The following is a 16730-nucleotide window of genomic DNA, read 5'->3' on the forward strand; positions in this document are numbered from 1 at the left end:
GGTGCTAAGATCACGCTTTGAGAACTGGAGGTACAGAAGAGACATTTTGTAATAGGGCCCCTTCCTTTTTCTTTTTGGTCTTTCAGTAAATAAAACTCAAGTTGATGAGGTATGAGATACATTCCCTTCAGCAAAACCACTTCTTGGTAAGGTACTACATTAGCTCAACTGTGAGGTAACTGTGGACTGGACTTGCCGACTGCGTGGCTACGGCCCACAGTGTCAGGACGACTAGCTCCGAGGAATGCGTCCCCTGTCGCTTTAGCCCTGCACCGCGCCCGGGCCCGCCAGGAGGGGCAAGGGTCGCCGCGGCGCCGCCGCCGGAGCTCCAGGCCGGTCACCCGCGCCAGGCGTTATCAGGGGCCGCGCGGCCGGCGCACGGGCGGCAGGAGGCTCCCGATAGGGGAGCGCCTGGGCGCCAATCGAGGGCACCAGGCCGGCCCACCCAACCCGGCGGCGGGTCTCTTCTCCCCCAGGTCCCCCCGGGAGCCCGGAGAGCCGCGCGGGGACAGGGGCCGGGAAGACGCGCCGGGCAGGTCGGGCCCGCAGCGATCCCGCGGCCGGTGAGCGCACTGAGCCGCCGCCTCCGAGCAGGCGCCGGACTGCCGCCTCGGGGAGCGCCTGGCCTCTGGCTCCGGGCCCACGGCTTGCCCGCTCCGCCGTTCCCGGTCGCGAAGATGTCGGCCAAGCCCGACGTCGGCTTCGTGAGCGAGGCTTCTCGGCAGATCCTGGCCGGCGGTTCCGCGGGTAAGGCCGCCCCGCCCCTCCCCGCCCCGCCGGGGGCCAGTCGCGTTTCCCGTGGCGGGTCGCGAAGTTTCTCAGACCAGTCTCCCAGCCCAAGCTTTGCCTTCTTCCTCTTCATTCCGCGCCCCCGGGGCGCGAGCAGAGGGGGCCGCGAGCGGGCGGGCGCCGGTGCCCCGGGGAAGGGGCCGCCGCGTCCACGGCGCCGCGCGCCCGGGGTTCCGGCCTTCTCGGTTCCCAGCCTGGGAAGCAGGGCGGGCAGGCCCACGGCCGGCGACTGCGAGGAGGCCTTTCTGCCTAGCTGCCTATTTTACTGGAAAATGGTCCAGTTTCCGTCAGGCTTAGCTTTGCTATCAGTTATACACTCCTTCTCCGAGCCCCTCGGTTCTTACGTAACGGCCGCCGCGCTCACGAGGTAGGGCCTGTCCCTCCGCCCCCACGGGTCCTGCCCGGGCTGGGCGCGCCTGCGCGGGCGGGCCCTGAGCTCGGCGTCCTGAGACTAGGTGCGAGTGTGAACCCGTCTAAACGCCCTCGATGTCACGGGGTCGCGTTCCTTTACGCAGAGTTACGCTGTGGGGAAAAAGGAGGAAAAATCTCGTAACTGATCTTGGAAATAATTACTATGAAATGTGGCTGGAGAGGTGGTAACTCATGGGATTATGTTATGTGCACGTATTTCAAAATATAAATTACAAGTTGGTTTAACATTTAATTTTACAGACTGTGATGCATTTTCGTTGTAAATATATAAAGTAATTACAGTCGTCCTTCGGTATCCGCGGGGAATTTGTTCCAGGACCCCCGCGGATATCCAAATCCGCGGATACGCTGGTCCCTCACACACAATGGCGGAGGATCTGCATGTAACCCGCTCACATCCGCCTGAGTACCTTAAATCATCTAGAAATACTTATGACACCTATTACAATGTCAGTGCTGTGGAGATAGTTGTTATACTGCATTCTTTAGGGAATAAGGGCAAGAAAAAAAAGTCTGTACAAATGCAGTATAGACGCAACCGTTGGAGGCCTTTATATGGTGTGTTGGTTAATCCTCGGATACCCAGGGCTGTCTGTACTCTAGTTTACTCATCATAAAACATTTTTATAAATGTAGATATTCTCTTAATAAAGTATATTATGGTAACTCTAATAAATCGTATTAAGACAATGACTAGATGTCTAATGTTTAACTTTAGTAAAATTTATTTTCAAATTTGGACTTTTTATAAGGGACTACTGTCAATTATGACTAGTTATCATTATGTCATGAACTACTTGCATCTCAGGGGTACTGCAAGCAGCCAGATATATCACTTGCAATCTGTTAACTTTCCTAAGATGATATTTCATTACTATGGTAATCGAGGCGTTCATTTCTTACATATGATTGTGCTATGTCCATCCATTATTCTGCTGTCAGTGGCCCCACTGTCTACTTCTGTAGTTGTTTCCCAGTAGTGATGAAGAATTTGCACCAATTTATTCACCATTTTGGTCAAATTCCACAATGTCCAAGACTCTGCCGGCTGTCCCTGACTTGCTTGATTCAGAGTCTATCACCTTGATCAAAGAAAACTCAGCTGGCCCAATAGGGAAGTGAGGCTAATTGGTGAACAGCCCAGCCTAGGACTAGTGATTCATAAGCATCTGTATATCAGCTTAGATGATCATACTATATGTTGGGGCCCGACTCAAGAGATGTTTAAAGATAAATTAAACAGCATAGTTGAGTTATATATTTAGTACTATGGAATTATTGATAAATGATGAGAATAATTTATACTTTCATCATAATGAAAAAGAGTCCTGTTTCCTTCCACTTGACCAATAACGTTTTCATAAAACTTTACTGGACTTGAATAAATGCAGGCTAATCACATTCCATATACTAGGTCAAGGGCCAAAATGAAATCAATATACTAGAGAGGTAGAATTCTAATAAATACAGAAAATGCGTTTGAATTTCTAGCATTGGCGTTCTGATTACTGACTCTGTCATGAAATGTAACACCTGTGTGTGTGTATTATATGACCTTTTGATGGTAAAGGTTAAAAATACACTCTGGCTTTCTTAAGGGGGGAAAAAAAGGAACCTGGGGCAGTTTATTGGAGAAATACCCGGGTATCTCATGGAATTCAGGGTCTGGGATGCATTCCTGGAAGTGGAATCAGGAGCTGGTGCGCTGAGGGGAACCCAGGAGGTGAACTCTTGCCATCTCATTCCTGGAAGTGGAATCAGGAGCTGGTGCACTGAGGGGAACCCAGGAGGTGAACTCTTGCCATCTCTTACTTGTCTCTTTGTGAAATGGTTAAGCATTCCCAAGGCAGCAGGATGGTGGCTAACAATAGGGTCACAGGTAATGCTGCTACAGCTCTTAGGATGGCTTGCCATACTTCCATAGATTTGCCTGATAAGGAGTAAACATGCCCAGATGGATTCAGACAGCAAAAACAAGTCATTATCGTGTCAGTTTCCTGTGTCTCTTGTTTCACAAGGTCCCAGTTCCACCAAACTGAAGAGGCCAGATGGTAGATGGTGTGAGCGGTGGGTCACTCTGCTGTTGAGGAGCCACCTCAGAACCACAGCCAAGCAGTTTTGTAGACTTAGCTGAAGTCTGCAGGTTTGCCCTGAGTGGGAGTGTGGTGGAAAGTCTTGTGCTCAACTGAAAGCAGGGAGCTCAATGAGGCGTGGGCCTGTAGCATTCTTCCACAAGATAACGGAGAAACTGCTTCTCCGCAGCTCTTCACCAGGCTGCTTATCTTTCCCTGGGCTAGGAGAAATCACAGGGCATTCTGCCAAGACTCGGGCCAGACTGTGGTCAAGCCTTGCCTACATGCCTCCGTGGAGATGTGCAGGGTGGTCAGAGTGCCACGCTGTGGAGCTGGTTCCCTCTGCTCTCCTGTGTCTTCACCAGTCTTCTTTCTCCCAGTTGACTGCTGTTCTCTGCTCTTCAGTCCACACTGCTGAATGTGGTCCCCAATGGCTCCTGAATTTACATGCTCTTGACTTCTGTTCCGTAGAGAGAACAAGAGACTGACCTGCCTTTTTTTCAGTTCTAGTCTAAAATCCTGGGGAAAGACTCAAAATAACCCAGTATTGGTCAGGGGCCCAGCTCTGCATCACTCAGTTATAGCCAATACCCATGTGGATGGGTGGGGTGGGGGAGTGGTGTGGTGATCAGGGGAGACTATTTTCCAGAGAAGCCAGATACAGCATGAGATGGGCAGTAGGTATCTTTTATAGCGATATATGCCTGTCTTTTATTAAAAGATGGTTTGTAATATTTGAATTTAAAAGACCGAAGAGATTGATGCACTGACGGTTGCTTAGACAATACACATCTAAAGACTGGCCTTGAGTTTGTAGTTCTAGCTGTTATATATAGATATTGTTAACAATGGCAACTTTATCTCATATGGTGAAGTCTGTGCTCAAGACAAGTCTACGTGTGCTGGAGTTTTACAGAGCAGCCTTCTAGTCTGCATTCTCAGTTGCATGATCCACAGATGAGCAGCAGGGGCCTGGTAGCACCTGGAAGCTTGTGAAAATGTAGGCTCTCAGCCCTCACTCTAGACCTATCATACAGAATCTACATTTGAGGAAGGTCCCCAAGTCTTTGGTTTGCACTTTCAAGTTTTAGAAGCACTGTATTAGAAGACCTTTGAGAAAACAGATTCCATGAGTGGGAGCCAGATTGCAGAGGGTTGCAAGTTAAATCTTTCTTGCTTTTCATTGCTGACCAGAGGGAGAAAAATGAATTCTGTACGCCTTATTCTTTGCTCTCAATTTAGCTTTCAGGCTTATTTTCCACTCCTCTCCTACACATTCCATTCAGTTTCTGCTAAATAGATCTGCTCACCATGCTTTGAATGTTGCCTGTCCTTTTCCACCTTGATTCCCAATGCCTAGAATATCTTCCCCTTATTTTCTCTACCTATTGATATCCTACATTTTCCAAGGTCCAGCTTGAAAACTGTTTTCTCATAAATGTTTCCCAGATGGCCTCTACAGCCCCATCCATCATTCTCATTAACGTGTGAATGGTGCAAATAATAAAAATAGCTAACATTTATTGAGTAAATACTAAATGCCAGAACTAGTTCTAAGTTTTACTTGTATCGACATTTTTAAACCTCACCCCAACTCCAGGATGAAGAAACTGATGCCCAGAGGGCCTAATTAACTTGCCTGTGGTTGCACAAGCATGCAACCACTTGTACAGGACATCAGGGTAGGAGAGGGACTAGGAGAATAGTACTCTCAATGACAGACATTTTTAGAAGTTGAAGAGATCAGGTCAAGTCTACTACCTCCTATTATCTCTAGATCTCTTAGTATTTTACGTCCTTTAAAAGGACTCATCTACAAATACAATCCTTACAGTCTTTCTGATAAAGAGAATCTTATTCTCTCCAAATAATTTCATGTGTGTAGGCACAAGCTTAGCTTTTATCCAAAAGAAAATTCTCAATCTATCCAGGGCCTCTATGTGCAGTTGGGTGGATAGTGGACTGAAAAAGCATTCTGGCCACTGGAGCAAGTGGGAGCTGGAATCTAGCCCACGCTCCAATTGATGATCTGTGCATCCTAGATCAGAGATGTGTCCACCTCGGGGAGAGGAGATGCCTTTTTCTGTTTCTTACAAAGACACCTAATGGATTGGCAGCAAACCTGACAGCAGCACTGGCAGAATTCCCCCAAACTTGCTAGAGCGCCCAAGGTCCCTGGGCCTCCACACCTCCCGGGTCCCACATCACACACTGTCTGCTCACCAGCGGGGCTCTAGGAGGTTCCCCTTTATGCACAGCTCTTCCTAGGAGCCAGGAGCATGGCTCCACCTCAGACCCTCCCACTCTCCCTAATGACTAGCTCAGGCCCTTCTATGTGTTTCCAAAGCTCATGAGGTTGTTCTTGTTTCCCATGTCATGTATGAGCCTTTCAGGCCCACTTGGGTGAGTATTCTCCCCAAGATCTCCTAGGGCTTTTGCACTCAACTTCAGAATCTCCCAAGGTCTCTGACGAAGTCTCCTTGGGCCCTGAGAGTGCTGCTCTTGCCAGGGCCTGTCAGGCTCCCTTCTGAGGACATGCCTGGGCCCTGTCCACACTGAGTTCCCTTCCACAGTGGCATCTCCAGGACCTTCCTCCTCCTGCCTCCCAGAGTCTTATATTCCTCAAAATCTGCAAGTCCCACTCAGAATGCTAGGGCATTCTGCCTCCATATATCACTTACATGATCACCATACTGGCAAGACACTGATTTATTTTCTAAAATTTCCAGGCTGCTGTTTCCTCCTTTCCACCCCCACCCTAGCCCCCTGTATTTGTAGGCACACACTGCACCACATCTTCTGCAATCACTGTTTTTATTTTGTGCATCTCCCTGGAGATATTTTAGTCAAATTATTTAGTCCGAGTATTCTGGAAATAAGTTTTCCAGTTTTGCACTAGGCACAGTCCACATACTTTAGTTTATCTCATTCATCACCTTCAAGGGCTCAGATGGGAAAGTGAAATGAAAGACCTTTTCAGGAGGAGGGAAACCTGGGATTCACAGATAGTCTTCTGGGAGATTAACTATTGAGAATATATGTAAAATGTGCATTATACTGATGAGAGAGGGTCCAAGGCTTTCAACCTAAAAAGTCACTAAAAACGTACAGGATAATTTAAAATCTTATTTTTTTAAGTTCCTGATCTTATATATGATATGTATCTTCATTTTCACAAGATTTCTACCTTTTCTTACCCTGACCCATAATAGTTAAAATACAGTTAAAAGAAATGCCTTAATAGGCGTGCTGTATACTGGTAGTCCTCCGGATTTCAATTTGGACTAGGTAATAAAAGGGCTGCTGCACCAGGGGGTAATCAAGGTTAAAATTTTGATCAAGGAAAATTCTTTTTCAGAATAGGTGCAAAGGAGACACACATGTGATTTAGATAAATGGCACCTTTGGAAATTCAAGATTTGGGAAACTGCAGTTGTTTGATAATCAATAGCAGGTTGTAGTGAAACAGGTGAGCCTTTGTGACACATCAAAGGGAGGCTGGAATCCATTATCTGGGTAATTAGGGAGGAGAAATTCCCCTTATTTCAATCACATAGGAGGAAGCAACTCTACTGCTCAAATTAATTACAAAATACCTTTAAGGGATGTGTCTTAATTAAAATGTAGTCTTATCTTCCTTAAAGAAAATCTAGTTCTCAAAAATATGAATTTAAGAACAAATAAAATATGAAGTGCATATCCACATTTGAAGGAATTTCTTATTTTACTGTCCTTTGCTGAAAGACGTTTGGAAAGTGTAAGTATCGTGTGTGGGTACGTGATTCAACTGACATAAAAACATAAAACAACTTATACACAGCATTTTAGGAACACCTTGTTAAACGAGCACCCCCCCCCCATCTTGACTACAGCATCTCAGAGCACGGAGAACCTGGTGTTTCAGGTGTGGCACAGCAGGTGCTCAGAAATCTTTGTTGACTATATTAATGAATAAATATCAGCAGTCCAAGCCACAGATTATTACTCTTAGTCCTACTCTGAAGAGAAAAAGTATCCATGGGTTCTAGTCATCAGATAGCTGATGCTTGCAACAATACTTCCATCAGTATTTTCTTTCATTGTAATCATTCAGTAAACAAAATGAAAAAAATTACCTTCAGGTCTAAAATCTCTGCCACATTTTGAGAGGCCCATGGTAATCTTTTTATTTATGTGACATCTTTTGTTCCAAGACCCCACACTGAAAAGAGATGCACAAATCATTTTCAAACATGTTTATGATTTAAGTAGGTGGTATCTTAAAATGGCAATGAATGACATCAGGTTATGGGACTTCTCCAGGGTTCTTTACAATTGTTCTAGATTTTAACTGATTTTTCTTACCAATTGCCTTTTCTTTTTAAACTACTATTTTTGTGTCAATTATTTCCATATTTTGATGTGATCACGGTTTATACACATTGTAAATATTCTATTAGGTCTGTATCTTTTGACTGTTATCCATAGCCCTTGTATTAGTTTGCTAGAGCTGTCTGAACAAGGTACCACAAACTGGGTGGCTTAAAACAACAGGAATTTATTGTCTCACAGTTGTGGAGGCTAGAAGTCTGAAATCGAAGTGTGGGCACGGCTGGTTCCTTCTGGAGGCACTGAGGGGGAGTCTGTTCCTTGGCTCTCTCCTAGCTTCTGGCGGTTGCCAACAATCCTTGTGTTCTCTGGATGTCGTCACATGGCTTTCCCTCCCTATCTGTCTCTGTGTCTGTCCAAACTTCCCTCTTCTTATAAGGATGCCACTCATTGGATTTGGGCCTACTCCAATCCAGTATGACCTCCTCTTGACTTGATTACTTCTGCAAAGACCCTATTTCCAAGTAAGGTCACATTCTCAGGTAGCAGGGTTTCGGACTTGAACATATCTTTTTGGGGGACACAATTCAACCCACAACAGGCATTCAGTTGTGTTTTTCTCTCCATACTGTGTTTCTCAAATTCACATCCCATATCTCAAGCTACGGTCCTATGTTTCTCTTCCTTTCATTGTCAACCGTTGTGAAAATCTCCTCACTCAGTTTTCCACCTACTATCATTGGCATATCATGTCCTTCTTAACCTTTCTGCTGAAACTGTTGACTACTGGTTTTCATTCCCAATTTTGCCTAATCTTTGTGGAATTTCACATCTCTGACCTATTTTTCTCTTTCAAGTTGTCTCTGTTGATTTTCACCCCCTTCTTCATATCTGATCACTCTTTTACTGTCTCCTTTGCTGATTCCTCTTCTTTCTCTTTCCTCAAAAATTGATGTTCTGCAGGGTCCTGAGTTCCCTGCTCCACACACTCTGTTGTCTCCCTGAACAAGCCCATCTGCTCCCTGGCTTCAGGATTATTCATTTACAGGTAACTCCCTGACCTATATTTCCAACTTCTCTGTGCCCGGCAGATTCAAGTTTCTAGCTTATACAGTAAAAATAACACAGAATCAAGAGTCATGTGGGACTCTAATGATTTTCAATAATGTTTCAGAGGTAAATTTTGAGACTGATATTAGACCCTCAAAAACCATTTTCTTTTGTACAGTTGTACTCATCCCTATTTTGAGTTCAGTCTTTCTCATTCATTCTTGTTGTTATCTTAAGAAGTTACAAATGAACTTCTCTGGGTGTTTGTTTGGATTAGGTGGATCCTACCGAATTATCTAGTCAATAATTACGACAAGACAAATAGGAAACCCTAAGATAAATCTTCAGTGCTAACATTTATTTAAATGATTACTATGTGCAAAAGCACCTTTGCTTAACTCATCAATAATGTTAATGTGTAATTTCTTGAGGATGAGGAGAGTGAAGCTCAGAGAAATTAAGTAACTTGCTCAACGTCAGCCACAGAGCCTGGACTCAAACTCTGTTCTCTCTGCTTTGGAAGCTTGTACAATCGGCCCTCGGTATCCGCGGGGAATTGGCTCCAGGACTTCCTGCGGATACCGAAATCCGCGGATGCTCCAGTCCCGTAGTGGGCCCTCGGTATCCGCGGGCTCCGAGGGTCGTGTACCCGCCATGTTTGCAGCAGTACGATGGGAACCCGCGGATTCCGAGGGCCGACTGTACTCCTACCTGCTACCCCACTCTGCCTCGTAGTGTGCGGAACGAGAAATCAGGTTAGCAGCCCCAGACAGAATATTGCCTTCATAAGGCCTCTTTTCTTTCTGGTTGAGTTAAATATTGTAGCTGCTCTGGGAGCTTGAGTATTAATGAACAAACAGAGTTAGCCTTTGGTGCTACTGGCCATTTCTTGTTTTCGCCGGTTCTTTCAATGCCAGCCATAGCTCCAGCGTGAAATTCTCCATATTCCCCAGCAGGGGGTTCTGTCAGCATCAGCGGACCTACCTTTTTCTCCTCGCCTCTACAAGCTATTTATTAGGAATGAGCTGAGCCTCAGTCCTCAGGTAATTGTTAATTGAACGCTTATACAACTAGGTAAGACAGCGGAATGACTCACTGAAGTGCGAGTAACCCCAGAGCAGACTGGACAAGCCGGTCTGTGAAAAAGGAGGGAATTTAAGTTGCATAAAATAGGTTTGTCTTGAGCCTTTTTATTTGCATGAGTCTGGTAACTTTAGGTTAGATGCAAGAGTGAATTTAGTTGAATGTCTGTAAAAACTAGACTGGACTATTGTAGGGTGAAGATACAATTTTGGAGAAAGAATAATGAAATGTATGTTTCAACAGAATTGGATGACACCTAAAATAGAATTGTGGCCAAAAAGAGTTTTACATTATCAGAGAGAGAGAGAGAGAACATGCCAATGTGCTAATATTTCTTGAAAAGTTACCAATACTTATGGGTCATCAAGTGTACCAAAATCAGAGTAATGCAATTGTGGGAGACATTGGCTTTTGTTTTTGTTGCTGTGGCTATTGTTGTTATTATTATCATTATTATTTTGGAGAATGATTGTAGAGATAGACTAAAACACTTTGGAATAAATTGCAGGATGCTCTCCAGAGATTCGAGAATAAGCAGGGTTATTTTGGAGCTCCCTCATAGGGCAGTGTATTTGGTTGGCTACTGTATCACGATGGGCAGTCGCTTCTGAATCGGAGAACACCATTCTGTATTTGTGAGGACCTATAGATGGCGCTGTCTTCCCATAATTTTGGCGATTTGCTTGAAAAAAAGTTTTCTGCAGACAGAGTTGGATGTAGAAATGTGTTAACTTTTAATTAGATTTCACCATTGTAAAACATTTGGAACAGGTGCCTTGCCTAGATCATAGAGGGTTTTACACTCGAAAAATGTAGAGGACTATACTTTTGGAATTAATGTTTCCATTTAATTATGATTCTTAGCTATGTATGGAAAAATAGGTTTATATATATGAATAAGGGAAATGGAAGAAACCATTTCTATTGCTATAATATTTATTTTCTCTGTGGTGGTCTTGCTTTTGGATTTAAAGCAGAGTCCTGGATCAAACAAAAATTCTGTGGTGGTATTGCTTTTGGATTTAAAGCAGAGTCCTGGATCAAACAAATAGCATAAATGTCGTATTAATTGCTTGTAAGTCTTGTGGATTGATTGATAAAAATGAAACTCCTAGATTCCGTGATTTTGTTTCTCTAAATTCTTAGGGTTAGAGTGTGTGTTATGCTAATATTAAACTATAAGCTTCTGTGAGCAGGAGATAGAGTGCCAAATGCGTAGTTGTTTTTAATTATCTATCTCTGGTAGCCACTCAAAATGCCATGTCTTGTTTTCATCTAGTGGCCTTTAACATAAGGAAGTGAGGGAGATGTGTGAATAATATATTTTTGTTAAACATAAGTTCCAAACAGGGAATTTTTTTTAAGATTGGCATATACCGTGTTATGGAGTTAGTTAATGGGAAATACCAGACGTCCTTGCTACCGTAAATGAACTTTCAACCACAAGATGGCAGTATAACTTTCCTATGTGTTGTAAAACATTTTTTTCAGTTAAATGATTAAAACTGAATTATTTCTTCCTCTCTTAATGAGAAATGTATACAGCTATGAAATTTCATGAAAATTATAAAGAAGATGAATATTGAAAGTACTTAATATAAGAACTGCTAAAGACTTTAGTGATTGTTTTTTGATGGAGCAGTTTTTATGTGCACTAAGAAAACATTTATTAAAGTTGATAGTAGGAATGTAATATCAAAAATGTACAGCATATCAGCAACTTTCTTTTACAGAGAAATGTAGTCTTGTGTTTACCTGATCAAGCGTCAAGAAATGATAAGACTTTTTTCTATTTCCTTCATGTTTTCCTGAAGATCTACATTGGCCTATACCTTCTATTCTTTTGAGCACACATATGCTGGAGATTGGAAGGTCAGCAGAGAAGCAAAGAAGGGAGAGAAAAGAGAAAAAAGTAGAGACACTGGTACCTAAGTTTAAAAAAAAACAGTAGTGATGATATGTACGTGACCCTTGTTGGATTTATATATTTCATAGTTACAAAATGTATTGTCTGTCCATTCAATAGTGGGTATTTAAATAGCCATCATCCAGTATTATCTGTATTTATAATGTTTTCATTGGTACGCTTACGTACTATGTAGTATTATGTTTCACTCTACATAGATGCTTTTCACAATTACTTTAGTTTTCTTTGATTTTTTTGTGATTAATTTAAAAGAGTACACTGGATCTATTTCTTGTTTTTTTTAAGTCTGGTGAAGAATGAGCCCCTTTGAGTTAGAGACCAAGTCTTATTTATGTTGTATCTCTAGGCCTAGCACAGTGCTTAGAATATAGTAGCTACTCGATAAATCTGTTTTTATTCAAATAGCATTTGCCACAAAGCAATACAATTCCATTGAGACCTATTTTGCTTATGTGCCCTGGCCTAACCAGGCTTAAATGTGGTAGAGGTAAAGAAAATACCTTCTAATTTAGAAGTCAAATCCATTGAACTCTTTCATAGTATCTTATTTCGCTGATAGTAGAGAGGATGTTCCTTGTAAGAGTGCTAGTTTCTCAGAGCAGCACTGAAAATAAAACTTTTCTTTTTTTGACCTAAGGTGTATCTAAATGAAAATGGTCCTATGCTAAACAGTATGATTTGTTTTCTATAATTGAATATTTGACATATAGTCAATATAAGATGCATAGTTGCTGCTTGTGTGCAACTATACATAGACGTGTTTTATGTTGTACACTCAAAAAGGAAATTTATTACTTTCCATTATTTACATGAGTTAGAAATGGATGGCAAGTTTTTTGTGGGCAAGTTGAAACAGAAAATAAGACTCACAGTTATCATATGTAGGAAAAACATATACGACAAATATATAAGAAAAAAATAAGAAATGCAGTTACCATGTGTGAGAAAAGGTATAGGTTCATGTAATGCCCTAAATGTGTACGTCATGTTCCAAAAATCTGTAGTTTTAGGTTAGTTCTTTGAAATCAGGGTGTGTTTCTCCCAGAATGCCTGTAATTTGGGGCATTTAGGTGTTTTAAGCCCAAATATAGGGTCCTGTGCCCTTCCCTGGAAGTTTCAAGGGCTGTAAGCAATGGGGAATGAGGTTGAGATGCTCATATGTGGCGATAGCCTGGTGGTTTCTCCTTGGCAATGACACAGGAATATGCCAGCAGCCAAGAGGGAAAGCATGCCAGCAGGACCAGGAGGGCCATGTGAATGGGGCCTCACGTTCACAGAGGACCTCCTAAATTTAAACTTTTGAGATTTCTTTCAAACAAAGCTAGACATAAAGTCATTGCCTTTGTCATGACAATTTTATGTGTTAAAAGCATTAATATGTGGAATATAAGCATTTAAAATAAACTACATTTTAATAACTGTTAGTTAGCATTTCTTTACTTTTTAATATACTGAGAGTCTCAAAAAATAGGAGAGTCTTAGGTCTCTCTCAACCTCTGAGAGACTCTGATCCTAAGGGAGAAGGGTAAATGGGTTCCAGAGGTTCTCACTCCAGTGGTTCCTGGTACATATTTGTGCGATCAATAAATGGATGGATGGATGGATGGACGGTGAACACTCAGCAGAGGAGGATGAAAGGGGAAGTGCGAACCAAAGAATGTGATACAGGAGGCATCAAGGTTGGAGAAAATGGGGGTTGCAGTGGTCCTTAGTATTTATAGGTTGTTAGCAAATTAACTATTTCTATATTGGAAAATGTCTGCATTTTTTATGATTTGTGCAGTTTATATGAATTTGTGTATTCTTGCATTTGAATAAACATGAGGGAAGCTACACTTTTAATATATATTTTATTAACATTGCATAGCTGAGAAAATGGCCATATATTAAATTAAAAGAAAATACCCTAGTTTTTATATTTTATAGACCTGTAAGTAACATTGACATGTTTATTTAAATGTAAGAATGCATAATATTAATTGTTAAGTGAACTTGATGTAAAATAGTGGCAGATATTAAAACACACTCTTCTTATTTCTATCAGTAGACCATAAGCTCGTCTAGGGTAGGACCTTGGTCTGTTGGTTCTCTGCTGTATCCCCAGTGTCTAAAACAGAACCTGGCACAGCGTAGGTACTCAGTAAACATTTATTGAATGAATGAATGTCAAATTTGTTTTGGTTCTCAATTCTGAATATTCATTAATTAAAAAAATTCTAAACCTTTCATCAAGATAGTAGAGGACATATTGCTTCCTAAATGATCTGAAGGAGTCGGTGTGGTTCCCCCCATGCCCAATGCCTGTTGTTGGTGGTGAGGAGAATCTTTGCTGCTCCTCTGCCACCAAATTCAGACGTCACCCCAGGAGCCATGCACTGTCTAAGGTGCTCTATTTCATTTTATTCCTAATAGCTGCAAGGGAAGAAAAAGGAAATCCAGAGGGTCCTAGTTTTCCTGCCCTGAGTGCTCTGAGTGCGAGTCAGTCTGGAGGGTCTTTAACCTGAGATGCTAAAAGTCTCATTGATTCTGCAAACCTGGCTATGTGTCTGCCTGGATCTTGGCTGTGCATGGATGTAGACCTGTTTCTTCCCAATACCTGGCTTCCCAGGAATGGTTATAAGAAGTATAGACTATCTGATTGCTGAGTTGCTTACTATTGAGAGGTAGGTTTATTTTCTCCAGCCCAAAGCCGCTCTGTTAGTTGTATTTTTCTCCAATCTTTCTTGTCCCACACTCCCTCAGGAACAGCCAAATCCGTCTTACATGTGCTGCAGACACAGAAAGAAAGCATGTAGTCACATGACACAGGATTTCTTCAGTGGGGTCATAGCAACCTAATCTTAATTTTCCCTTCTAGCCTACTAAGTTCCTACTGTGGTGTCCCAAAGAGTTATTTAGCTCATTCATTTGTGTGTGTGTGTGTGAGTGTGTGTGTATTTGTGTCTTCATATGAAACATATATATATGTGTATATATATATATATGAAAACATTGATCTACCTCATTTTTGTTCTCGGATCTTTGTTTTGGAATTACATAGTTTTCTAATTACATAGTTTCCAAATAGTTACATATGTGCAAACTTTTGAGTACACTATGGGAGCTAAGCAATGAAATAGGTACAACTGAGATCAACGAAAAAAAAGAAAATAGGGCACCCCATCAAGAGGCCTCCGTGTTTTAATAGTGAACTTTTCCTTACAACGACAGTAGAGGTGATATAGGGGATGGTGTCCTGTGGGTTTAGAGGTAATATAGGGAGGTGGTGTCCTAGGAGGATTCTGATGCTTTACTGCCTGGCATTGGATCCCAAATCTGATACTCACTAGCTGTGTTACTTTGGGCAGGCGGTTTAACATTTCTGTGTTTCATCCATAAAATAGAGTACGTTGCAATCTACTTCATAAGGTTGTTGGAAGGATCAGATGGGTTGATACATGTGAAGTGCTTATGATTGTGCCTAACAGTAAGTAAGCACTCAGTAAGTGTTAGTTATTATTAATGGAGAGGGAAAACATAAAAGTATTTAGGCATATTCTAAACTCTTCATAGATAAGTAACACATTCTATGAATATATGCTAACTATAATTCTGTTCTACAATTTATAATGTAAACTGTATTTTTCTGTTTACCTTCTAGAAACCTAATCTTATTTTTGCTTAACTCTACTGATTTGGGGTACTAGAGTTTTGTTTTGTTCTCAAATCTGGATATCATTAACATAATCTTATTTTTAACCAGATGAAGTGGTCTTCTTATTCTCCAAATGGAGTCATTAGGTGGCTTCGGGAAATTTCCTTTTCCATATTCCCTTGTAGGCCTACAGGAGTGATTCACAATTCATATCCCAGTGGTCACCCTGTCAAATAACACTCCCTTCCCCCAAGCCCTACTTTTTTAAAAAAAAGGGCATTGATATTTTTGTAGGTATTCTATCATATTTATCATTTATAACTTTGGGGATGTTAAATTTGCATAGTATTATTTGGAGCAAATTTTATCAAGTGCTATTAATCAAGACAAATAATGAAGACCTATCTATAATGTAGTTATTTCCATATCCCACCCCAGGGATAAAGAGACCACCTGCTTGACAACTACTGATTTATAGATGAACTAGTGTCTGTCAGTGCTTTTCCCAGGATTTGAAGGCAAAATTATTACCCGAGTTTGTAATTAACTGTCTCTTCTTTTCTCACTAGTTTCTGTATTTTTTTCCCAAGCCCTCAACCCCAAGGTTCAGTGCTCCCACTCAGGGTCTGTTCGGGGCTTCCCACCAAGGCACCCCAGGCTTCCCTGACTCTCGTCAGTAGCTGCCTAGTCTGACTTTTTAAAATCCTATTTTTATTCTAGGAAAATTTTATTCTGGTAGCTAAATTGGTAAATTTGATTAACTGCATTTTGTTCCATGGGATAGGCTCCAAACTGTGCCTTTCTCCCAGAAAATGTTTGTTATGGTAGGCCAGTCAGGAAAAAGGTTTTGAGCCACCTACAGAAGCAACTGGCCCTGTCTGCTTCATTGCCCTAAATGTTGGAGAAAGCACAACAGGTATCTTTCCTGGAACCCCAAGTATCTGATCCATGCTGCTAATGGTTATGGAATTATCAGTCAAATGCCTTCTCCTCCTTTCATCCTGGTTTCTCCCAAACAAATAACACACACTCTGGCACACAGAGAGGCACACGCATACACACACACACACACTCACAAGCAAATAAACATACACACCAAAATACTTTCTACCTGGGCTTTAAGCAGCAGTCCTATTATTTACATGCTGACATGATTATGTTACTGTGTATACAATCTGCTTTTCAAAAGTAGTTTTTGAATCAGTTCTCCCCAGTATCCATGAATTCATTCAGAAAACATGTCTTAAGTGTCTTGTATATGCCAGGCCCTGTGATAACAGGTACATGTGGCTGCTCTGATTTTAACCATGAGGAACGTGCAGCATAGAAAGGGTGGTAACAGCTTAGCCTGTTTGCCAGAAGGCGGGTTCTTAGTTCACCAGGCTTCACTAAAATACTGCCAAATTTTGTCGCTTTTTGTCCAAACTTTTTTAGC

General features: G+C 41.9%; 1 protein-coding gene across 1 annotated transcript in view; it reads left to right on the forward strand.

Moving 5' to 3' along the window:
- The first annotated feature begins 311 nt into the window (after nt 1-311).
- Nucleotides 312-16730, forward strand: part of SLC25A21 (solute carrier family 25 member 21) — a 458329-nt gene continuing 441910 nt past the window's right edge. Inside the window, exon 1 of the mRNA XM_058540705.1 lies at nt 312-747. Within this exon, the coding sequence (XP_058396688.1) occupies nt 678-747 (70 nt within the window). The 5' untranslated portion in view covers nt 312-677. The remainder of the gene's footprint in view (nt 748-16730) is intronic.

This window comes from Diceros bicornis, chromosome 5 (assembly GCF_020826845.1).
Source record: "Diceros bicornis minor isolate mBicDic1 chromosome 5, mDicBic1.mat.cur, whole genome shotgun sequence".
NCBI classification, from domain to species: Eukaryota; Metazoa; Chordata; class Mammalia; order Perissodactyla; family Rhinocerotidae; genus Diceros; species Diceros bicornis.